The sequence below is a fragment of the Macaca mulatta genome, chromosome 14, assembly GCF_049350105.2.
Source record: "Macaca mulatta isolate MMU2019108-1 chromosome 14, T2T-MMU8v2.0, whole genome shotgun sequence".
Classification (NCBI taxonomy): Eukaryota; Metazoa; Chordata; class Mammalia; order Primates; family Cercopithecidae; genus Macaca; species Macaca mulatta.
The window spans coordinates 47,184,194-47,210,429 of NC_133419.1; the positions used below are offsets into that span (position 1 = coordinate 47,184,194).

General features: G+C 42.3%; 1 protein-coding gene and 1 long non-coding RNA gene across 4 annotated transcripts in view; both read left to right on the forward strand.

Annotated features, from left to right (window-relative positions):
* The first annotated feature begins 5,214 nt into the window (after positions 1–5,214).
* Positions 5,215–10,719, forward strand: SAA4 (serum amyloid A4, constitutive). Of its 3 annotated transcripts, XM_077963142.1 has the most exons (5): positions 5,216–5,359; positions 6,218–6,312; positions 9,532–9,670; positions 10,226–10,365; positions 10,465–10,719. In XM_077963142.1, the coding sequence occupies exons 2-5, from the start codon at positions 6,222–6,224 to the stop codon at positions 10,716–10,718; spliced, it is 624 nt and encodes a 207-aa protein (XP_077819268.1). In that variant the 5' UTR covers positions 5,216–5,359; positions 6,218–6,221; the 3' UTR covers position 10,719. The 3 variants fall into 3 exon arrangements, with proteins under 3 accessions (XP_001086019.2, XP_077819268.1, XP_002799662.2); XM_001086019.4 differs by lacking the exon at positions 10,226–10,365 and having other exon boundaries at positions 5,215–5,359; positions 10,411–10,719; XM_002799616.4 differs by lacking the exon at positions 10,226–10,365.
* A 9,076-nt stretch (positions 10,720–19,795) lies between these two features.
* LOC144334279 (uncharacterized) overlaps positions 19,796–26,236 on the forward strand; it is a 71,928-nt gene continuing 65,487 nt past the window's right edge. Inside the window, exon 1 of the long non-coding RNA XR_013403970.1 lies at positions 19,796–21,181. This is a non-coding gene — a long non-coding RNA (uncharacterized LOC144334279). The remainder of the gene's footprint in view (positions 21,182–26,236) is intronic.

A 26,236-nucleotide genomic window follows, 5' to 3' on the forward strand; every position in this document is an offset into this window, starting at 1 on the left:
TAGAACTATTTACAACAGAACTTTCTCATACAGTTTCTATCAAAAGACACTAATGGAAGTGTAGGTATAGGAGGTATAGGAGGTTTGAGTCTGAGTCTCAAAGATGTGTCAATGCCAAAACAAGGCAAAGGCAAGATAAATAAGATGAAGGTGAGAGAGGTGGAAGATTGGCTCATGGGAGCATACTCGATCCACTGCTGAGATTAGTGTTCAGTCTAGTAAGGTCTGAATTGACCCCAAGTTGTAAAAAGAGACTGTAATGCTATTATTAGGATGCTTACAATCAGATTTCTGTCACAAGTACTGAAGTTGTAGATTTTGGGGGGCAGGAGATGGAGAAAAGGAGGGTGAGAGAAAGAATGGCTTTCAAAGGCAAATAAAGCAAGCTTTCAAAGTCTTTGCAGATATACAAAACTTTGCAATCAACATATTATTACTAGAAATAATTCACTGAAGCAAGATTCAGATACAGAAGTTCATTCATCAGTCTGTAAAGGACCAAATCACTCCCCTTCTTGAAATCTATACTTTGAAAAAAAATTTAATTCAATATAGTCCATAGGTTAAAAATGTTTTAAATCAAAATTTATATCCAAGGAAAAAAGTGCTTTGTTTACCCAGAAATCTATAATTTGTAAAGTCACACCTAATCCCTATGCTCTGACACACCCAAATACCTTTTATTAATTACTTGGTTTTCCTCAGTAAGAATTAACATGTTTCTCTCTGTTAGAAAAGTTTGAGAAAGGGAAATTGAATTGCTCTATGTTATAATTGTGTTTTGTTTTGCTTCGTTATTTGAGACAGGGTCTCCCTTTTTTGTCCAGGCTGAAGTGCCATGGTGGGATCATGGCTCACTGTAACCTCGACCTCTCGGGGCTCAAGAGATCCTTCCACTTCAGCCTCTTGAATAATGGGGACTGCAGGTGTGTGCCATGACACTTGGCTAATTTTTGTATTTTTTGTAGAGACGGGGTTTTGCCGTGTCGCCCAGGCTGGTCTTGAACTCCCGGGCTCAAGTAATCGGCCTGCCTTGGCCTTCCAAAGTGCTGAGATTACAGGCATGAGTCACTGAGCCCAACCCACTGATATATATATATATGTGTATGTATATATATATAAATTTGAGGGTGCCCAGATTCACATTGTTTCTGGGGTCATCTGTGAGGGTGTTTCCAGAAGAGACTAACATTTAAATTGGACCCAATAAAGTAGATTGCTGTTCTCAGTGCAGTTGGGCATCACCCATTCTGTTGAAGGCTTGAATAGAACAAAATAGAGGAAGGATGGATTTACCTCCCTTTTCCCCTGCCTCGCTGCTTGAGTTGGACATCTCCTCTCATCTTCTCTTGACCTCAAACTGGATTTACATGATCAGTTCCTCTGGGTCTCAGGCCTTTGAACTCAGACTGAATTACACTTTCCTGAGTTTCTAGCTTGCAGATGGCAGACTGTGGGACTTCTCAGCCCTCATGATCTTGTGAGCCAATTCCTTACAATACATACATACATACATACATATACATACATACACAAATAAATCATTTGTCTTGTGTCTCTCGAGAACCCTGACTAATAGGATACTGAATCTTTTCAATCTTATCTCCTATGACTTTAATTCATGTACCTCATGCTACACGCAAATTGAGCTGCTTGTTATTTTTAAACATGTCGTTGAATTAGGAATTATTTCAGACATTCAGAAATGTGCTTCCATGTGTTCATTCAGCGTTTATTGTTATTTAAAATATTTATTTGTTTATTTATTTATTTATAGATTTAGGGGGTACAAGTACAGATTTGCTACACTGATACATTGCGTAGTGGTGAAATCTGGGTTCTTAGTGTAACCATCACCCGAGTAGTGTTTATTGTACCTGTTAGGTAATTTCTCAACCCTCCACCCCTTTCCACCCTCCATCTTTCTGAGTCTCTAGTGTCTATTATTCCACTCTCTATGTCCATGTATACACATTATTTAGCTCCCATTTATAAGTGAGAAAATGTGATATTTGACTTTCTGGGTTATTTCACTTGAGATAATGGCCGCTAGTTCTATCTATGTTGCAGCAAAAGGCATGATTTCATTCTTTTTAATGGCTGAATAGTATTCTATGGTGTATATATGTGTATACACACATACACAAACCCCCCCATCATCCATTGATAGACACTTACATTAATTCCATATATTTGCTACTGTGAATAATAGTATTGTGATAAATACACGCATTCAGGTGTATTTTTTATACCTTTGGGTAGGTACTCAGTAATGGGATTGCTGGGTCAAATGGTAGCTCTGTTTTTAGTTCTCTGGGAAATCTCCATACTGCTTTCCACAGAGGCTATACTAACTGACATTCCCATGAACAGTGTATAAGCATATGCCGGAGGAGGCTATTCTCTTATCTGCCTTATGGCTGCATCTCATCAAAGAGAAAACAACTGCCTTCCACCTGCTCCATGAAATCTCATTATATCAGAGAAGATGACTGAGGAATTCAACCACGACTGGATGGACTTTTTCAAAAGATGACACCTGCTTCTTGGGCTCATTCAAATTTCAAGAGAACCATTTACAAGTTAATTTCTATCCCTCAGGTCCACTCATTCTTCCTGACAATCATTCATGACTTCAAAAAAATTCCCCATCTTCTACATTCCCCATCTTCTCCTCCCCTATGAAGAATGGTATATAATCACCTGTACCCCATTGGTATTTGGGAAATCACTCTCCTGTGATTTTTCCTCATGCATGTTAAAATAAATGTATATGACTTTTTCTCTTATTAATCTGCCTTTGTCAGTTTATTTTCAGCTGAACTCCAGAGAGTGAAGGAAGAAGCTTTTTTTCTTCATTCCTACATAACCCAGGCATTGATCCAGGCAATGAAGATTCAGTGTAAACAACCACCACTAACAAGACCATGGCCTTTGGAACCTGTGCTAAGAGGCATGGATGAGCTCCCTCAGCATGTGGATGGAGACTGAAGACAGGTCTGAAGGTTCGGTGTAGGTGTCTCCATTCTCTAAGAAGTTTGGAGGAGAAGCTGGATACAGCAAAACAGATTGAGAAGGAGCAGCTGTTGGGAAAGGAGGAAAACTAGGAAAGCATGGTGTTCCAGAGTCCCTGATGGAGCTATTGATTAGTAGTATCAGATTCTGCTCAGCAGTTGAGGAGTTCACCTTTGGCTTAAGCAACACGGAGCCACTGACTATCTCGTGAAGGTGGTTGCAGGGGAAGGTCTGGAGAACTAAATGGAGCAGTGATAAGAGAGAATGGGAGGTGGTATGATAGGACTCCTGGACACCCCAGACATCAATCAAAACACCACAGACAAGAAGGTGTGGATACAAAAACTAGCAGTTAGAAGAAATAATAGAAAATGAACTCCAACTATTTCTGAAAAAAAAGTAATGAGGGCAATTAATACACTGAATAAAGCCTCAATAAGTACAACAGTGTAGTACTGACTTATATATAGAAAAAACGTGATCAGTGGATCCAAATTCTCAGAATTAGATATAAGTGCATATGAGAATTTTGTATATGATAAAGGTTGTATGTTAACGTAGTAAGTAAAAGATGGACTATTCAACAAATGGGATTGGTACAACTGGGTGACCATCTAAAACAACATAATGTTGAAAACATACTGTATATACTATGGTAGGACAAATTCCAAATATGCTAAATATTTATCAACAAATAAGGAAAATAATAATAATAATATTAACATTATCTGGTGAATCTTTTATAACTCAGGGTAAGCTGCAACAATGTGGATGGAACTGGAGGTCATTATGCTAAGTGAAATCATTCAGAAACAGAAAGACAAACATCACATGTTCTCATTTATTTGTGGGATCTAAAAATCAAAACAATTGAATTCATGGAGATGGAGAATAGAAGGATGGTTACCAGAGGCTGGGAAGGGTAGTGAGGAAGGGGAAGTGAGGGGAGGTGAGGATGGTTAATGGGTACAAAAAATACTTAGTATGAATAAGACCTAGTATTTGATAGCACAACAGGGGGACTATAGTCAGTAATTTAGTTGTCCATTGTAAAATAACCAAAGGAGTATAATTGGATTGTTTGTAACATAAAGGATAAATGCTTGAGGGGATGGATACCCAATTTTCCATGATGTGTAATCCCAGCACTTTGGGAGGCTGAGGTGGGCAGATCACTTGAGGTAAGTGGGTTGAGACTAGCCTGGCCAACATGGCGAAACCCCATCTCTTTTAAAAATAGAAAAGTTAGGTGGGTGTGGTGGCGTGTGCCTATAATCTTAGCTACTCAGGAGGCTGAGGCAGGGGAAATCGCTTGAACCCCGGAGGTGGAGGTTGCAGTGAGCTGAGACCACACCACCGCACTCCAGCCTGGGAGACAGAGTGAGACTCTGTCTCAAACAAACAAACAAATAATTTATAAAATCTGATACTTTTTCACCATGGAGTTTCTTATGTAGGAATTTATCTTAGAGATATATTTGTACATGTGCAAGAGACATATGTCCAAGGTTAATAAATTCATCATTATTTGCAATATCAAAAGGTTAATAGCTGTCAAACAGCCATTTATATTGTATAAATTATGGTCCATCCATACAATGAAATACTGTGTAGCTGTTAAAAAAAAAAAAAAAAAAAAAGCAAGCCTGATATGGAAAGACTTCCAATAAATAGTTAGTAAGCTTAAATGAAAGTACAGAATAATACATATTTGTATGAAAAAAGAGATTTTATGCCTCGAAGACCTTCACCCTTGATCTTCTGGTGTTATTCATGTCCTTGTATTCTCCCAGAATCATTACCTCCTCCCACTGGTACAGTCAAGTCTTGCTTGTTCTGTCCTTACATTCTTTAGAGAGAACTCACAAGAGACAAGCAAACATCTCCTTTGCTAATAATGTTGATCACTTCCTACAACGTAACATCTATGTGCAATTTTTTGGGAAGACCTCCTACCAAACAGGTAAGAATGGAAAGACACAAAGAGAAGAAAGTGGAGAAAGACCTCTGTCTTCCCACACTGGATTTTGTGAATACTCTTCTATGATACAGGAAACTAAAAAGAGGGAAAAGTGGCAATTAAGAAACACTGCCAGAAAATAAATACCTTGATGACCCAATTTGGAAAACTGCTTCTGGATAAGGAAACACTATTACCCAATATGCTAATTTTTAAAATACCCAAAGAATTGAGCAAAAAGGACTTTGGCAAGGTGGGTTGTTGGATTTAAAACCGTTCTCCCGTTAATGCCAAAGCCAGCAGAGATACCAACTATAGCTCCATGGCCAGAAGGTACCAGCAGCTTTGCTTTTACTGAAATTTCAACTGGAGAAAGGTCCACAGGTGAGGTTTCTTCCAAGGAGTAATTTCTCTTATTTGACTCTTTTGAGATCCTTTTCTCACATAATTGGCAAATTTCAGTTGGAGAGAAACTGTATTTTCTACCTCATTATAAGGTCAGTGCTGAGGAGAGTAGGAACTCAGGAAATGCTTCTTGATTGACTTTAGTCTGCTTTATCAGGTGACAAATTGACCACAGACCAAATAACACGTTGGAATTCTCTTATTCTTTCTAGGGATCTGGGCTGAGAATTAAGGGTTTATATTTCTTCTTAAAACCCATTTCAATCTTTCATGCAGTTGTGATTCTAATACAAACAAATGGAAACAGGGAATTAGTCTTTCAAATTCAGTCCTTTGGCTGGCGCAGTGGCTCATGCCTGTAACCCTTTGGAAGGCTGAGGTGGGAAGATTGTTTGAGGCCAGGAGTTCGAGACTAGCCTGGGCCAAACATAGTGAGACCTTGTCTTTACAAAAAAAAAAAAAAAAAATTAGCTGAATGTGATGGTGCACGTTTGTAGTCCTTGCTACTCAGGAGGCTGAGGTGGGAGGATCACTTGAGCCCAGAAGGTCGGGGCTGCAGTGAGCCTTAATCGTATCAGTGCACTTTAGCCTGGGCAACAGAAAAAAAAAAAAAGAAAGAAAGAAAGGGAAGAAAGAAAGGGAAGAAAGAAAGAAAGAAAGAAAGAGAGAGAGAAAGAAAGAAAAAAAGAAAGAAAGAAAAAGAAAGAAAAAAAGGAGAAAGAAAGAGAAAGAAAGAAAAAGTAAGAAAGAAAAAAAGGAAAGAAAGAAGTTCAGTCCTGAAAACATAGATCTGTGTTTTATTTACGATTCTCTGCCCCTCTCTTTCTTTCTCTTCAGCACAATGAGGCTTTTCACAGGCATTGTTTTCTGCTCCTTGGTCATGGGAGTCACCAGTGAAAACTGGTTTTCGTTTTTCAAGGAGGCTCTCCAAGGTAAGAACTCTGGAGGATGGAGGGCACATACCCAGCATTCATTCTGAGCAGGGGCCACATACTCACTGGATATGAGTGCTCCTTAGAGAAGCCACACAGAGGTCAGAGCAGGAGTGTGGGTTTCTGTATCTTTCTTCTTCTAGGCTGGTCTAATTTATCACCCTCCCTTGGGGTTTCCAGACGAGTGGTTAAAGGTGCTTTGGGCCTAGCCTGTACTGTTGGTGTAGAGTGCAGAAGGATAAAGACTTCCAGGGGGTGATCTCCCACTGTGGAAATTTACAGATGGCAGATTTCTCAGGGCATGATGTTTATTTAGCTCATCCACCTCTGGGAACATACTGAGTTCACAATTATACTCCAGGATTGAGACATGCCTAGGAGAGAGTGGAATAATAAGTGCTTGCACAGAGAAATCCCATCCTGTTCCCAAGCAAATAGCCAATGCTTGGGATGCAGAGCTTATGAAAATTAAGCCCTAACTTATAAATAAATAAAAAGAGCAAATTTCTACTGATTAGCCACAGGAGGGCTGAGATACGGCTGGGAAACTGACTTCTGCCATTCTGGAAGGGAAATGAATGTTACTGATTAGCTGTTAAAATGGGAAAACTTTGTTGTCAGGTTTTGCAACACTTTGAACTTCATGTGTTGTTATTAATTTTGTAGTTGAATTTTTTGTAATTTTTCAATTGAAATTTTACAAATTTTCATTTTTTCTGTATTTTGTGCTTTTAAAAATGATATTCTCTAAATCGTTTTTAAAAAGTTTTAGTAGCATGTGCTAAGTGTTTCTGCACATAGTATAAAATATCTTTTTCCTTAAGTCATTGTGTTTCAGAATTTGTTGTATGGTTCACCAGCATTTAAATCGGCTGGGTGTGTTTGTTTAAAAAGTGCATTCCTGAGCCTCTTCTCATAGTTACTGAGTCAGAATCTTAAAATTGAATTGGGACTAGGAATAGCATTTGAAAAACTCCCCATATTACTTTCAGCACAATACCAATGAGAACAACTGTCTTGGGTTTTTCTGCCACCCAGTGACAGAATCTGTCAGGTGCTTGGAGAAAACTCTTGCTAGTCAATCTGGAAAACATAGAATGAACATAAAGCATGCATCAGAGAAAGGACAGTCATTATGCCATGCCAGAGATAAACTATTTGACAAAATTACAGACACAAAATAATACATGAAGTTAGTGAGAAATATCCCTTAGAACACAGTACGTAAGTAACAATTAAAACTATTTATCACAGCTTTTCTTTTTTCCAAGTGAGTTGGTTTAAAGAACTCAGTAACACGTAAACCACAGCAGAACTCAAAAATATTTATTGATTGAACAACACAGGCACTGATAGACACTTTCTATAGCTCTTCCTGGCTTAGACCTGTTTCAAACATCTATTTTTCCACTAATCTTTTAAAAAACTTTAAAATGATATATAACTTACATATAGTACACTGTATAGCTTGATGAGCTTTTTACACATACAAACATCCGTATTACACCATCAGATCAAGATGTCAAACATTTCACGCACCTTGGAAGGGTCTCTCATGCCCTCTTCCAGTTAACAACCCTCACAAAAGGTAACTCCTATTCTTACCTCTATCATTATTGATTAGTGTCCCTGTCTTTGATCTTTGAATAAAAGAAATTGTACAGAATATGTCTTTTGTATCTGGCTTTGTTTAACTCAACATTATGACATATTAATATACATGGCAACATTTGTCATGTGTATTAATGTTTTGTTCTTTTTCATTGCTGCATAGTATTCCATTGTATACTGATATCACCGTTTATTTATCTATCCTATGTTATTGGATAATTAGGCTTTTTAAAGTTTTGGGCTATTATGGATAAACCTGCAATAAACATTGGTGTACATGTACTTTGGTTTACATAAGTCCTCATTTCTGTTGTAGGTATACACTTAGGAATGGAAGTGTAGAGTCATAAGGTAGAGTCGTGTCAATTTAACTTTTGTAGATACCAGCAGTTTCCCAAAATTGTACCAATTTACACTTCCATGAACAATTATGAGAGCTGGGCATGAGGCTCACACTCGTAATCCCAGCACTTTGGGAGGCTAAGGCAGGAGGATCACTTGAGGCCAGGAGTTTGAGACCAGCCTCAGCAACAAAGTGAGACCCCCATCTCTACCAAAAAAAAAAAAAAAAAAAAAAAAAAATTAGCTGGGTGTGTTATCAGGTGCCTGTAGTCCCAGCTACTCAGGAGGCTGAGATGGGGGGATCACTTGAGCCCAGGAGGTCGAGCCTGCAGAAAGCCTTTATCACACCACTGCACTCCAGCCTGGGTCACAAAGGGAGATCCTGACTGAACAAAACAAAAACAAAATCCAAAACAATTATGAGAGTTCCAGTTGTTCCACATTTTTGCCCACAGTGTATATTGTCAGTTTAAACAATTTTTGTCATTCTGTTGGGTGTATAGTGGTATCTTATTGTCACCACTGCCCTTCACTAATAGGAAAAGGAATCCAACTTGCATCAAGTATTCCAATATGCTAGGCATTTTGTGTGTGTTACTTCATTTTATCTTCTCATTTAGTCTACCAGGGAGGTAGGTATGAATCCCCCCAATTGAAGAATGTGGAAACTGAAACTTAATTGTCGGGGCAGAGAGTTGAACATTTACATTCATACCCTTCATGATAAATCTGATTATCCAGGTCCTATGAAGCTCTCTCAGGTCATTCCACCTCATCACGTACTGCCCATTCCCTCGGCTTTCCTGTGCCATTTATGCCCATAACAGTCAGATTTATTCAAGTCCTAGTTGTCCTCAGTCAGCTGGTAAGGATGTATTTTTTCTTATGGGCTATGGTAGATGTGCAGCCCCCTCCATGTCCCTTGTAATGTCCCTGGATCTTACATCTGTAGTACTACTCTCCATTGTGACATTCCTCACATGAGCGTTCCCTCTTTGTACACAGCACACACAGACCCATGTAAGATGTAGCCTAGGGCATGACAGCTGCCAACCAATTCAATTCAATGTAATCCATGGAAAAGCACCTTCCTTACAGTTACTCAGGAAAGCTGTTCACAGGAAGTAATGTTTATCTGTATGTATGATTTCAAAGGATTATTTTGTCAAGGGTCAAAATCTGGAAATCAGTGGAAAATGATCATTTCTACATTTCTCCAGTATGGCACTAGGTTCATTTTTGTCATTTTTTTTTTTTTCTTTCCAGGGGCTGGGGACTTGGGTAGAGCCTATTGGAATGTGTTGACATCCAGTCACCAGAATTCAAAGAGATATTTCTATGCTCAGGGAAACTATGATGCTGCCGAAAGAGGACCTGGGGGTGTCTGGGCTGCTAAACTGATCAGGTAACACAGATTCCTGGGGACTCCAGTGACAGGCCAGCAGTGCCTATCTGTCTTGAGAGTCAGGAGAACCTGTGGCTCTTTCTCCTCCTCCACATACTCCTGGGGTCTGGGTGGCTGGCAGAGCCAGAGCAAGGCTGGTGAGGACATGTCTCCTTTCACCCACAAAGGGAAAGTAAGAACCGAGGAGAGGTCTGGAAAGCACACTGTTGCAGGGGCCGGGTTCAGGGGCTCACACCTGTAGTTCCAAGTCTTTGGGAGGAAGGTGGGAGGATCTCTTGGGCCCAGGGATTTAAGAGCAGCCTGGGTAACATAGCAAGACCCTTATCTCTACAGAAAATAAAAGAAATTAGCCAGGCATGGTGGCATGCACCTGTAGTCCCAGCTACTCAGGAGGCTGAAGTGGGAGATCCCTTGAACCCAGGAGGTCGAGGCTGCAGTGACCCATGATCGAGCCACTGCACTCCAGCCTGGGCAACAGAATGAGACCCTGTCTCCAAAACAAAAAAAAAAAAAATAATAATAATAATAATAAAGGGAAAGCACTCTGTTGCACAGTACAGAAAGTACCAGCGGACTTAGGACTTTGCCCAAGAAGATTGATAGCCTTCTTCCCCTTTCCATGAGTTTTCCAGCCTCCTCTCAGTCGTTCCTTGGGTGGGAGAAGAGGAGGGAGTTAGCAGGTGGAGCTATCTCAGGTGAGTCAAGAGATTAATCTCCTGTCTCCTTTCTTTGGGTTGCAGCAGTACCAGGGTCTATCTTCAGGGATTTTTAGACTATTATTTATTTGGAAACAGCAGCACTGTATTGGAGGACTCGAAGTCCAATGAGAAAGCTGAGGAATGGGGCCGGAGTGGCAAAGACCCTGATCGCTTCAGACCTGACGGCACGCCTAAGAACGACTGAGCTTCCTGCTCCTCTGCTCTCCGGCAACTGGGCTGTGAGCCACACACTTCTCCCCCCAGACAGGGACACAGGTTCACTGAGCTTGGTGTCCCCAGGAACTGGTATAGGGCACCTAGAGGTGTTCAATAAATGTTTGTCAAATTGAATTTGTTGATGGAAACTGGGAACATTGAGGCAGACTTTGTGGGAAGAATGGTCATCTGAGGCCATATGGAAGATAAACAGCACCATGGTAGATGAGCCTGTGACTGGGGGGCCCAAGGACTCCCAGCTGGTCTATAACTATGCAGGCTCCTCACATGACCCAAGCCAAGCTTCTCTGGTCATTTTCGGCCCCAGCTTCCCCTCCTGAGTAAGCCTAAGCAGGTAAAGCACTGACCATCATCCTGGGCTTCTGAGTGGCTGGAGTTATGGCTCTGGCACAGCCCTGGGCAGCCTTCTATCAGTCTCCTTTGTAACTCAGATGGGACTTCTACCCCCAAATCCCCACTTCTTCTTCGGGGCCTCACAGGTTATTTTGTTGCAGTTTCCAGTGTCTCTGTATACAGACTTTATACTGCCCAATTCATTGCATCCTGTCCACTCTCTGCCTCTAGGCCTTGTCCCCCAGTGACCTCTTTCCATATCGAGAAGGTACATTGTGGGCTGAGTGCAGTGGTTCACGCCTGTAATCCCAGCACTTTGGGAGGCTGAGGCAGGAGGATCGCTTGCCCAGGAGTTCAAGACCAGCCTAGGCAACACAGTGAAACCTCATCTTTATTAAAACCCCCCAAAAAATTAGCCAGGCATGGTGGCATGTGCCTGTATTCCCAGCTACTTGGGAGATTGAGGCTAGAGTACTGCTTGAGCCCAGGAGGTCAAGGCTGCAGTGAGCTATGATCACTCCATTGTACTCCAGCCTGTATGACAGAGTGAGACCATGTCTCAATAAAAAGAAGGTACCTTGCTTAGAGAAGCCTAATCCTAGGAGTTCTGTCCTAGAAACTGCTATGTTGGACTCTGGTTTGTTTATTTATTTATTTATTTATTTATTTTTTGAGACAGAATCTTTCTCTCTTGCCCAGGCTGGAGTACAGTGGCACCATCTCAGCTCACTGCAAACTCCGCCTCCTGGGTTTAAGCAATTATCACACCTCAGCCTCCAGAGCAGCTGGGGCCACAGGTGTGCACCACCATGCCCGGCTAATCTTTGTATTTTTAGTAGAGACCAGGTTTTGCCATGTTGGCCAGGCTGGTGTTGAACTCCTGGCCTCACGTGATCTGCTGCCTTGGCCTCCCAAAGTGCTAGGATTACAGGCCTGAGCCCCTCTGCCTGGGCGACTCTGGTTTATCTCTTATCAACACCTGTGCTTCCTCTGACTCAATTTTTAATTTGTCCTGCTCATTTTACCTAAGGAATGACTCTCCTGTTGGTTTTCCTTATCTTTATTATCATTGGGTTTTTTTTTTTTTTTTTGAGATAGAGTCTCCTGTCAAGCAGGCTGGAGTGCAATGGTGCGATCTCAGCTCACTGCAACCTCCGCCTCCTGGGTTCAAGTGATTCTCTCACCTCACCCTCCTGAGCAGCTGGGATTACAGGCATGGGCCACCACACCTGGCTTTTGTGTTTTTAGTAGAGATGGGGTTTCACCATGTTGGCCGGGCTGGTCTTGAACTCATGGCCTCAGCTGGCCAAAGTTCTGAGAGTACAGGCCTGAGCCACTGCACCTGGCCAGCATCTCATTGGCTTTTAGTTCAGATAAAATTCTACTTCCTATCCTAAAGGGGAAGTGAGATATGTAGATAAACAACACAGTTTAGTAAGAGCCTCAACAGAAGCACACACTGGTGGCAGTCCAAATTTTGCTGGGGTATGGGAAGTCAGCAAATAGTAATTAGAATAGCTGCCTTTTTAAATTGCAGTTGCAAGACTGTGCCCTATACTTTAAATATCTGATTTAAGCTGCAGAGAGGGCTTTGATGTTCTCAGCTGGATAAACTGAGGTTTAGAGAGGTATGTGTTTAGGACCTTCTCCAAGGTCACACATGTAACAGTTGCAGAGCCAGGACTACGGGCTGGTTTATCTGACTCCGGAACCTGTGATACACCGAACAGGGTCAAGAGGTTCAGCAGTGGAGACCCCTTTCTTCTTCTTGGATCTCCAGCACTTGGTTTAAATGGCCAGGTGAGCCCTTATGCTTGGGGAAATGCCTGACTTGTTTGAGAACAGGCACCATATCTTGTTCATCATTGCATGCATAATGCCTAGCAGGGTCCAGGCACTCAGTAGTTGCTTTCTGAATTAGATTATCACATTGAAAACCTATACTTCAACCCACATTACTCTTCACTCTTGCACATTGTCTTCTTCTTCTTAATAGGTCAAACTTGTTGAAAGTATTGCTCATCTACACACCATTCTTCACTTCTGATCATATGTTAACCCATTCCAGCCTGGTTTCTGTCCCCACAACTTCAGCAAAATAACTTTGTCACCACTGACCTCCATGCTGCCAAAAATAATGAACATCTCTCTCTTCTCATATCAGTAGCCCTGTGAGCAACATTCAGTGCTGTTGCCCTCCCCTTCCTTCCTGATATATTTAGTCTCTTGGCTTCATAATACTACTCTTTCCTTCATCAGCTCTAAGTAGCATAATATTACCCTCTACCTCCGTTCTCCTTTATTTCCTTTTTTTTTTTTTTTTGAGATGAAATCTCGCTCTGTCACCAGGCTGAAGTGCAGTGGCGCGATCTAGGCTCACTGCAATCTCCGTCTCCAGGGTTCAAGCGATTCTCCTGCCTCAGCCCCCCGAGTAGCTGGGATTATAGGCACACGCCACCACGCCTGGCTAATTTTTTTTTGTATTTTTATTAGAGATGGGGTTTCTAATAAAAATATTATTGGCCACGCTGGTCTCGAACTCCTGACCTCAGGTGATCCACCCGCCTCGGCCTCCCAAAGTGCTGGTATTACAGGCGTGAGCCACAGCGCCCGGCTCTCCTTTATTTCCTTAGCTGGGCTTTTTTTTTTTTTATCTCCCCAAACTCTTGTGTTCTTCAGACTTGGCTCTGGGCCCCCATTCTTTATTTCGCTATGCTCTCTTTCACAAGTCTAAATAGTACTTATATGTGGATGGATTTTAAAATTATACCTCTACCTGCAAACCTCATTTCTGAGCTCCATGTTTGTACATCCAACTGGCTACTTGACATATCTACATAGCTGGCTTCCAGATATCTCAAACTTAATGTGTCCCGAAATGAACTTGAGTTTTCCCATCAGAACTCTTCACACTCCAGGCTTCTCCATTTCAGTTAATGACACGGCCATTCTCTCTGTTCCTCACACCAGATAGGGGAATGTGTTGATGCTTCCCTTCACTTTAGCCCCACATCCAATCCGCTGGCCAGTCTTGTGATTCTACTTCCAAAGTTCATCTGTAATCCATTGACTTCCTCTCATTTACACCTTCACGCTCCTGGCTATATCATTTCTCATTGGGGTACTGCGGTAGCCATCTAACTAGTCTCCCCATTTTCTTTTCTTTCTTTCTTTTGTTTTGTGAGATGAAGTCTCGCTCTGTTGCCAGGCTGGAGTGCAGTGGCACAGTCTCGGCTCACTGCAACCTCCGCCTCCTGGGTTCAAGCGATTCTCATGCCTCAGCCTCCCAAGTAGGTGGGACTACAGGCACCTGCCACCACACCCAGCTAATTTTTGTATTTTTAGTAGAGATGGAGTTTCACCATATTGGCCAGGATGCACTTGATCTCCTGACCTCATGATCCGCTGCCTCGGCCTCCCAAAGTGCTGGGATTACAGCCATGAGCCACTGCGCCCAGCCTAGTTTCCCTATTTTCATACTTTGCCCCTCTCCTTCAGGTGATCGTATAATTTATCATCTAAACCAAGTCACTTGCAAGAATGAAAAGGAGCATTATTGATAATTGTACCAGGATAATAGGAATAGACCAGAACTGTCCTGGGCAAAACAGGACAATTATTACATTCAGTAGAAACTGTACTTCGAATTTTGGGTTTTGATCTCTTCCCCAACTAGCGATATGCCGTATGACACCCTCCTGCAACGCTGGTCAGTGGCAGTGAGCCGCAGCTCCTGTTCATCCTCAAGATCATGAGGATGAAAAACTGATACTCTGTAGTGTACTGTGTTGCCAGATGATTTTGTCCAATTGTAGGTGAATGTAAGTGTTCTAAGCATGTTTAAGGTAGGTGAGGCTAAGCTATGCTGTTTGGTAGGTTGAGTGTATTAGATGCATTTTTGACCTATAATATTTTGAATTTAGGATGAGTTATCTGGAAATAACCCCATTTGTAAGTCAATCTTATCATATCTTTCCTCTGCTTAAAATCCTTTTTAGAGGATTCCTATCTCACTTAGGTAAAATCCAAATCTTTATCTTGGCTTACAAAGCGCTTGTGTGATCTGTCCCTGGCCACCCCCCAGCATCATTACATGCCATACCTTCCCAAGCTCCCCACACTGGCCTCTTCTCAGTCCCACCAACAAGCCAGCCTCTTATTTGCCACAGGGCCTTTGCACATGACATTCCATCTGCCCCAGACCCTCTTCTCCTTGCTGCCCACATGGCTGGCTCTTTCTCACCTTGTGAGTCTCTCTTGAAATCCCTCCTCTGTGAGAGGCCTTCCCTGGCTGATCTACTATGGATATTCTTTACTTCTTAATCAGTTTTTAATATGTGGGATTATTTTATTGATATCTTGGCTTATTCTTGTTTGTTAGGATTTTCTTTTGGTCCATCTGTCTCCCTAGATTATAAAATAGGTCAGAGGAGTGACCACTTTTGTCTTGTTCACCCCTAAATATCTAGTACCAACTAAAGTGCCTGATATATAATGGGGCCTCAACGAATGCTTATTGAATGAATGAATGAGTGGTTGAATTAATTTATTAATTTACTAATAAAGGAAAAGTTTTATTTTCAAAGTAGGTCAGTTTAGTTTTAGGGAACAGGAAGGTGCTAATGAAGATAAAAGGGAGACAAAGGGAGTGGGAATAATAGCCGCACCAAAGTCAAATGGAAGCAAGAGGAGATGGGATCAAATCTGCAGGTGATGAGTTAACTCCAAAAGAGTAGAAATAGCTCTTGCTCTGAGAAAGGAAGGGGAGAAGGATGGGGTCAGGGAAGGTAGAATATTTGAGATGGAAGACAAGGGATCCGAGGGAGTCCAGTTGTATTTGTGTATTAGTCAGTTTTCACACTGCTATAAAGAACTACCTGAGACTGGGTAATTTATGAAGAAAAGAGTTTTAATTGACTCCCAGTTCTGCAGGCTGTACAGGAAGCATGGCTAACAGGCCTCAGGAACTTTCAATCATGGTGGAAGGTGAAGGGGAAGCAAGCACCTTCTTCATGTGGAGGCGGGGTGGGGGGTGGAGACGGGGGGAAGTACACTTTTAAGCCATTGAAGTCACTCACTATTATGAGAATAGCATGGGGGAAATCCATCCTCATGATCCAGTCACCTCCCACCAGGTCCCTCTCCCAACGTTAAGTATTACAATTCAACATGAGATTTGTCTGGGGACACAGAGCCAAACCATATAAACTTGCTTTTGTTGTACACTACCGCTCCCAAGATTCATCACATTACACTGTTTTGCCCATTTACTTGTCTGTCTGTAGGGCAAGTATGTGAGAAATGAAAGGCAAAAATCATGTCTGTTTTATTGCAAGTTATCATTGTATCCACAGCACCTATTATAGCTCCTGGCAAATAGTAGATGCTCAATAAACAGGTGTTGAAATGACAGATCTGGGAGGATGGTCCAAATTTGCCTCATGGAGTGTAATAGTGATGTGATGCTATCACCCTAGTCTCTCCCAGGTCTCAGAGTCATTACTGAGAAGGTTCTAGATGTTTTAGTGTGACCAGAAGGGCAGGGTGGAAGGGCATGGAAAGGTGTGGAGCTTACAACCTAAAGCTACCCGTTATTATATACAGATTAAAAACAATGCCGTTCTGTGAGTAATGGCATTCACAGCAACCTGGATGGGATTGGAGACCATTATTCTAAGTGAAATAACTCAGGAGTGGAAAACAGAACATGTTCTCACTCATAAGTGGGAGCTAAGCTTTGAGGATGTGAAAGCATAAGAATGATACAATGGACTTTGGAAACTCAGGGGAAAGGGTGGGAGGGGGTGAGGAATAAAAAACTACACATTGGGTACAATGTACACTGCTCAGGTGACGGGTGCACCAAATCTCAGAAATCACCAGTAAAGAACTTTCTCATGTAACCAAACACCATCCATTCCCTCAAAACCTATTGAAATACATTAAAAAATTAGAAAAACCAACGTCGTTCTACAAATGATATATATTATCCAAATGTAACGAGTTTATAGAGGATTCTCAGTTTAAGGGGCTTTTAACTCCAAGTGGCTTAGTTTTCCTAAACGCTGCTTTCATCTGTGGTCTTATAAACTCTTTTCTCTATCCTTAACAGTTAAGTCATTATAGAGTATTTAGATTATTAAAGGTCACTACAGTCCTGTTTCAAGCTCCAACATCGTGTCTGTTTTAAAGCATCCTGCTCCACCATTACCGGCTAGATTGTAGTGGGAGTGCTGGGAGGGGTGAGGGTTTAGAGAACTCTTTCTCTGCTCCTCCGGCACCAACACCTTAGAGAAGGGTGGGGATAGTCCAATTCTGAGATGCCTTTTTATCACACTTCTCAGCCTCAGGATTGGGAAGGGGAGAGATGTAAAGGAGGGGGTAATCATTTTGGCCTCACCCTAGTTTGATGTGCTTCTAACTGATGGTGATATATATTCTCTACTGATGTGGAGCTCTCCACCGAGTTGGTGGTCAGGGTTGTTCCTGATGTGAAATCCAGCCCCCTCAGATATGGGGGTGGAACTCCTCAGATATGGTTGTTCCCCAGAGAAGAAAAGCTGTATCTACGACTGGTCCTAAAAGTGGTCCTTGTTCTAAGCCCACTATCTGGGTAAGGTTTACCTTACCTGGCCCAGCCGCTGCCTTTTCCTTAACCTCAGTGGTTTTCTTAATAGACCCACCAGAATGACTGAGGATCTCTTCTCTTCCTACCCAGGGGTGCAGAGATCAGAGTTGGGTAAGAAGTCACCCCATCTTCTTTTTAGGCATATTCCACCACTACCTCTTCAGGCTCTGCTGGTCTGGGCTACTCCATCCTTCAGAAATCCCCAGATGAGAAGCAGACACCAGAATGTTCGTACACGGTGAGCTCTCAGGAACTCACCACACTCCCCTCTGCTTTGATGGGGGCACCAGAATGAGCTGGCAGTTTTTGCAGCTCCGTGTGCACCCAGCTGGGAAGGCATTTTTCTTTTCTTTGTATTTATTCATTTTTAATGTTTTAAAAATTCAACTTTTTATTTTAGAGACAGTGGGTACATGTACAGGTTGGTCTACATACATATATTGAACCCAAGTAGTAAGCATAATACCTAACAGGTAGTTTTTCAACCCACGCTCCCCTCCCTCCTCCTCCTAGAAGTCTGCAGTATCTATTGTTCCCATGTTTATATCCATGTGTGCTCAGTGTTTAGCTCCCACATATACATAAGAACATGTGGTATTTGGTTTTCAGTTCTTGTGTTAATTCACTTAGGATTATGGCTTCCAGCTGCATCCATGTTGCTGCAAAGGACATTATTTCATTCTTTTTTATGGCTGTGTAGTATTCCATAGCATGTATGTACTACATTTTCTTTATCCAGCCCACCACTCATGGGCACCTAAGTTGATTCCATGTCTTTACTATTGTGAATAGTGTGACAATGAACATATGAGTACATATATGTTTTTGGTATAATGATCTATTTTCCTTTGGGTATACACTTAGCAATGGGATTGTTGGGTCTAATGGCAGCTCTGTTTTGAGTTCTTTGAGAAATCTCCAAACTGCTTTCCACAGTGGCTGAACTAATTTACATCCCCACCAACAGTGTATAAATGTCCCCTTTTCTCTGCAGCCTCATCAGCATCTGTTGCTTTTTGACTTATTTTTATTTTATTTTATGTATTTGTTTATTTTTACTGAGACAGGGTCTCACTCTGCCATCCAAGCTGGAGTGCAGTGGTGCAATCACGGCTCACTGCAGCCTCAAACTCCCAGGCTCAGGTGATCCTCCCACCTTAGCCTCCTGAGTAGCTGGGACTATAAGCATATGCCACTGCGCTTTGCTACTTTTTTGTATTTTTTTTTCCAGAGATGGGATTTTGCTATGTTGCCCAGGGTGGTCTTGAACTCCTGGGCTCAAGTGATCTGTCAGTCGTGGCTTCTCAAAGTGCTAGGATTATAGGCATGAGCCATCATGCCTGGCCTGACTTTTTAATAATTGCCTCTGGCTGGTGTGAGATGGTATCTCATTGTTGTTTTGATTTGCATTTCTCTGATGATTAGTGATGTGGAACATTTTTTTTGGTATGTTTGTTGGCCACTTGTATGTCTTTTTTTTGAGAAATATCTGTTCATGTCCTTTGCATATTTGGTTTTTGCTTGTTGATTTGTTTAAGTTATTTATAGGTTCTGGATATTAGATCTTTATTGGATGCATAATCTGTGAATATTTTCTCCCATTCTGTATATTGTCTGTTTACTTCGTTGATAGTTTCAAAGAAAATGAAATACCTGGGAATACAGCTAACCAAGGAGGTGAACAATCTCTGCAAGGAGAACTACAAAGCACTACTGAAAGAAATGAGAGATGACACAAATAAATGGAAAACATTCCATATTCATGGATTAGAAGAATCAATATTGTTAATATGGCCATACTGCCCAAAGCAATGTACAGATTCAATGGTATTCCTATCAAACTACCAATGCCATTCTTCACAGAATTAGAAGAAACTATTCTAAAATTCATATGGAAGAAAAAAAGAGCCAAAATAGCTAAAACAATCCTAGGCAAAAAGCTGCAGGCATCACATTACCCAACTTCAAACTATACTATAAGGTTACAGTAACCAAAACAGCATGGTACTGGTACAAAAACAGACACATAAAGCAATGGAGCATATTAGAAAACTCAAAAATAAAGCTGCACACCTATAACCATGTGATCATCAGCAAGGCTGACATAAATAAGCAATGGGGAAAAGACTCCCTATTCAATAAATGGTGCTGGAATAACTGGCTAGTCATATGTGGAAGATTGAAACTAGACCCTTACTTTTCACCATATACAAAAATTAACAAGATGAATTAAAGAGGTCAGGTGTGGTGGCTCATGCCTGTAATCCCAGCACTTTAGGAGTCAGGCAGATTGCTTGACCTCAGGAGTTCAGCCTGGGCAACATGACCAAACCCGTTTCTACTGAAAATACAAAAAGGTAAGCAGGTGTGGTGGTGTATGCCTGTAGTCCCAGCTACTCAGTAGGCTGAGGCAGAAGAATCGCTTGTACCTGGGAGGCGGAGGTTGCAGTGAGCCGAGATCGAGCCACTGCACTCCAGCCTGGATGATGGAGTGAGACTCTGTCTCAAAAAAAAAAAAAAAAAAAGATGGAGTAAAGATTTAAATGTAAGACTCACACAATAAAATTCCTAGAAGAAAACCTAGGAAATACCCTTCTTGACATTGGCCTTTGCAAAGAATTTTTGGCTGAGTCCCCAAAGACAATTGCAACAAAAACAAAGATTGACAGGTGGGACCTAATTAAACTAAAGAGCTTCTACACAGCATTCTTATTTTCCTCTATGAACCCCAAATCTGTATGGAGAAATCACCAGTCTCCACAAACACTGTACTCCCCACGGACTGACAACCCTGCTCTCTCTCTCAATCTTTTCCTCAGTCTTCTCTTTATATGGACCAGAGGGTGCAATAGGGATGAGGAGGTGGTTGGTTGCTGAAGGCCTACACCGCTACCTCTTCATAAGCCTTGGGGGCTTATGAGATCTGGCCTTACTTCTTGGATGCTCTCTCTACAACGTGGGGTACTTGGAGCCTCTTTGGTCTCAGCTGTGGTCAGAGGGAAAAAAAAAATTACTCAACAACTTGTTTTCCAAACTTGGGTCAAAAGCAGCCCTCTTGCAATCTTCTAACTTACTAGGTTCACTTTTTAAAATCTCTAATTGTGGGAAAAAATCCAGGTCCATTCTCAGAGAACAGTGTGCTTTATTTACCCACAAATTCATTATTTATAGAGTCTTGTCAAAGCACATTGTTTAAAACATATTTGCAAAAACTCTAGCCAATGACCTACTTGTACCTTTTTTGAAATGACTGAGGGAATTTACGGTAATTCCAGGCTGGGCTCCATGTGCCTTGCTCCCGCAGGATCTGACCTGGGGCGAGTGCGCAATGCACTGTGGTCTTTGTTTACTCCTGTGCAGGGTTAGACTTAGTACTCTCCAAATAGTGCCATACTTCTCTGTAACACAAAGTCCTCAATCTATTTACCTTTCTGGTAAAGATGCTTGCAAAATTCATTCGTCCATTTGTTTATTTATTTATTTAACATGTATTTAATGAACTCCTAGTATTGGCGGGAACTCTTCTAGACCCTGGGAATACAGTAGAGAATAAGACAGAGAAGACTAGTGCTCTCATGGAGCTGATGTTTCACTGGAAGTGTTATTATCAAGCTAGTAAGTATTTAAGATCATTGTATTACATTATATTGTACATGTATTTGTATATATGCTATACTGCTGCCAAGTTTAGATTGCAGCTGTATAGCATTTGGTTAATAATACCAACACTTAATCCTATCAGACCAGATTTGAATTTCAGCTTTGTCATTGACTGTGTGGTAGCTAAGGGCATGACATGAAAACATGCTTATGCTAAATTGCCAGATGAAAACGCAGACTACAAAATGATAGATATTGTATCACTTGGTGTTTATGTATTCATATATCTATATACACTTCGGAAATAGATTAGAGACCAAGTATGAAGGTTCTACAGTGGTTCTCCTCACCCCTCCCCAATCTTGGCTGATGAAATTAGTATTGCTTTTTATTTTTATCCTTATACTTATTTTGTATTTTTCAAGTTTCCATCAGTGAACATGTCCGCTTAACTAAGACTCATTCAGCTGAACTATGTCACGGGCACCTTCCTAGGTACTGAATATCCGCAGTGAAAAACCCAACTACACTGTTCCTGTCCTGATTGGGATTCCAGTGTTCAGATAAGAACAAATAACAAATATTTTATTTATAATACAGTTTAGAGTTTATAGTCCTCTCTCTTTTTCTTTCTCTCTCTCTCTCTCCTTATATGGACTAGAAGGTGCAAAGGGAATGAGGAAGTGGTTGGTTGCTGAAGCCAATTCTGTACACAAACACAACACACATACACACCACACACACACACAACACACATACACACCACACACACACCACACACACCACACAGACACACACACCATGCACAACACACATACACACCACACACACAACACACATACACCACACACACATAACACAACACACACACAACACAACACACACACATCACACAGACACACACACCATGCACAACACACATACACACCACACATACACCACACAGACACACACACCATGCACAACACACATACAACACACACACAACACACATACACCACACACACAACACACATACACATAACACACACACACGACACACATACACCACACAGACACACATACCACACACAACACACGTACACACCACACACACACAACACACATACACCACACAAACACATGCACCATGCACAACACACATACACACCACACACACACCACACACATACACCAGACAGACACACACACCACGCACAACACACATACACACACCACACACACATATCACACACATACACCACTCACATACACATACACCCCATATACTCCACATGCACAGCACATACACACACCACACCCCCCCAACACCCCTCCCACACACCATACACACACACACCACACATACACCACACACATACACACCCCACACACACCACACACACACACACACACCACAGCAATACATATGCAAACACATAGGTACACATAATGCATACAAATTAATAAAGATTACAATAAAATATGCTCCATATTCCAATAATCCTTACTCTGACCTTTTTCCCCAGTGTGATTGCATTTCTTCTCAGGCCTGCTTATCCCTCAGGATTAACCAATGGAATTTAGGTAGTTGACCTTGAGAACTAGAGGCCCTACTACCTTTTTCCCCAGTGTGATTGCATTTCTTCTCAGGCCTGCTTATCCCTCAGGATTAACCAATGGAATTTAGGTAGTTGACCTTGAGAACTAGAGGCCCTACTACCTTTTTCCCCAGTGTGATTGCATTTCTTCTCAGGCCTGCTTATCCCTCAGGATTAACCAATGGAATTTAGGTAGTTGACCTTGAGAACTAGAGGCCCTACTAATTTCTGGTGAAAGAAGTTTCTTCAAGATAAGGAAGAGAAAATGCTCCATTTTCTCCTGTAGCTGCTAGATCAGCAGTTAGGATAATAAAAGCTATACTTACAAAAGTTCTTTCTGTTTTGTTGAGATGGGAGTCTCACTCTGTCTCCCAGGCTGGAGTGCAGTGGTGTGCCTGCAACCTCCGCCTCGTGGGCTCAAGCAATCTTCTCACCTCAACCTCTTCAGTAGCTGGGACAACAGGTATATGCCACCATGCCCAGCTAGTTTTTTTGTATTTTTGGTAGAGATGGGGTTTTGTCATGTTGCACAGGCTGGTCTCAAACTCCTGAGCTCAAGCCATCTACCTGCCTCAGCCTCCCAAAGTGCTGGGATTACAGGTGTGAGCCACCCTGCTTGGCCACAGAAGTTATTTCTAACACAAGAATTTTGCAAAACAACAGTAGCAACGACAACAATAAAAAACGCTTTGGAGATTGTTACTGTGTTCTGTGAAACACTATAATATCTTATTTAATATTTAGACTTTAATCTATACCTTTGAAACAAAATCATTATTTTGAAGGAATCTACCAGACTAGAAAAAAATGATAGTTGGATTGTGCCAAGTTTTGGCAAGGACATGGAGCTATAGAAATCCTCCTGTACTGCTAGAGCATGTAGATGGGTTATCCTGGAGAGCAGTGTGACACTTGGAAGCAAAAGAAAGACATATGGACTAACAATATCACTCTGTTGATATACATGGTGATGGCAATGGTGGCCTGCCTGGTGTGGGCACTGCCAAGATGCTGGCAGCTGCAGGGGAGGCGCAACTGGGCTGTGGGCTCTGCAGAGCCAGAGAGAGCCGGGAGCAGACAGGAGCCCCACTCTCCCAGGTGTGGCTGCAGCTGCCTAACCTGTGGCTATGGACCTGGGCATGTCCTGCACTCTTGGCCCCTGTCCCTGCAGGCTCAGAAGTGCCTACCACTGCTGCCTGGCCTCTCCCCACTCCTGGTGCTCACTCTGATCTCAGAGCAAAGTTGAGGTCAAGCCTGGGCACTGTCATCAACCGGCTGGGTGTGCACACACTTGGGGCGGTGCTGACACGCCAGCCCCCTGCTGCCTCCACCCCCTCTGGACTTTGGGCACTGATGAGCACAGGAGGGAGGCAAAGGTGGATGCTGAAGGCAGCTCAGCGATGGCCTGCAGGTGCCCCTCTGCACAAACAGCCTGGGCACCATGAACAGCAGCAGGAGGCAGACAGGCTCCTGGGCGGAAAGGGGCAGGTCCCCGGTGAAGCCTCACCTTCAAGCCAGGGATGGCTGGAAGCCTGGGAGCCAGGCTTTCAGTTCCATGAACCAGAATGAGAACTTATAGTGCCTTTTCCAGGCCTGCCCATGGCCACCCATGGGTCAATCAGCATGCATTTTCTTCCTTCTCAGCCCATAAAGACCCCAAGCTCAGCTAGACTCAGACACTCCACAGGACGACCAGCTGTGGAGACGAGCTGCCCACTCCAGGGTCTCCTCTCTGCTAAAAGCTGGGAAGATGTTGGGACTACCAGTGGTCGGAAGAGGCTACCCAATTCAGGTCTCTTCAACTTGATGGGATGACCTGCCTGCGGAGAGGAGCCACCCACTCCAGGGTCTCCTCTAAGATATTCTGTCACTCAGTAAAGCTCTTATTCACCTTGCTCACTCTCCTCTTGTCTCTGTATCTCATTCTTCCTGGATGTGGGACAAGAACCCAGGACCCTCCAGACCCACTGGATAGCAGGACTGAAAGAGCTGTAACACAAACTGGGCTGAAACATCACCCTTGTTTTCCACATTGTGGGCAACATGAAGGAGAGAAGAGAGGAGAGAAGAGCTGTGACCCTTAGGGGAGCCCAGACTTAGGAGCTCCCCAAGCTAGGGCTGTGACACCCTCTTTGGGGTTCCATGGTTCCTGGCATCTCCAAGCTTCCAGGTACTACCGTGTTCCCTGGGACCCTCGGTGAAGCCATTTGCGGTACGCCAGGTCCAGCCGAAGCCTCACAGGGAGCCCCTGCTGGTGCCTGGAGCTGCCTGCCCCACTACAGCCAGTGGGCCTGGCTGTCCCCTTGCTTACTCATGCATCCCCTGCCACTCTGTGCTTGGCTCACCCTTGGCAGGCATGACCTTGGGGCCAGTAGCACTAGCCAAATGCACCTGCCAGGTGGAATGAGCCCAGCAGGCCTGATCAAAACTTGGGCAAAGGCACCCCTGGCCACAGAGGTTTCCAGCAAGTGGAGTCTTTAGGTTTTTCCAAATATAAAATCATACAATCTGCAAACAAGGATAATTTGACTTCTTCCTTTCCAATTTGGATGCCCTTTATTTCTTTTTCTTATCTGTTTGCTCTAGCTAGGACTTCCAGTATTGTGTTGAATGACAGTGGTGGAAATAGACATCCTTGTTGTATTCCCCTTCTTAGAGGAAAGGCTTTCAGTTTTCCTCATTCAGTATGATGCTACTTGTGAGTCTGTCACATATGGCTTTCATTATTTTGAGATGTGTTCCTTCTCTATCCAGTTTATTCAGCGTTTTTTATCATGAAGGGATGTTGAATTTTCTCAAATGCTTTTTCAGCATCAATGGAAATTATCATATGGCTTTTATTCTTCATTCTGTTTATATGATGTATCACATTGGTTGATTTGCATATGTTGAACCATCTTTGCATCCCAGGGATAGATCCTTCTTGGTCATAATGAATGATCTTTGTAATGTATTATTAAATTCAGTTTGCTAGTATTTTGTTGAGGATTTTTGCATCAATATTCATCAGAGATATTGGCCTGTAGTTTTCTTTTTTTGACATGTCTTTGTCTGGTTTTGGCATCAGGGTAATACTGGCCTCATAGAAAGTGTTTGAAAGTATTTCCTCCTCCTCCTCTATATTTTGGAATATTTTGAGTAGGATTGGTATTTGTTCTTCTTTAAATGTTTGGTAGAATTCAGCAGAGAAGCCACCAAGTCCCAAGCTTTTGTTTACTGGGGGACTTTTTATTATGGCTTGGATCTTATGACTTGCTATTGGTTTGTTCAGGTTTTGGATTTCTCCCTGGTTCAACATTGGTAGGTTGTGTATGAGTCTAGGAATTTGTCCATTTCTTCTAGATTTTCAAATTTATTGGCGTATAGTTGCTCATGATAGCCACTAATGATCTTTTGAGTTTCTGCAGTGTCAGTTATAATGTCTCCTTTTTCATTTCTGATTTTATTTATTTGGATATTCTATCTTTTTTTTAGTTAGTCTGGCTAAAGG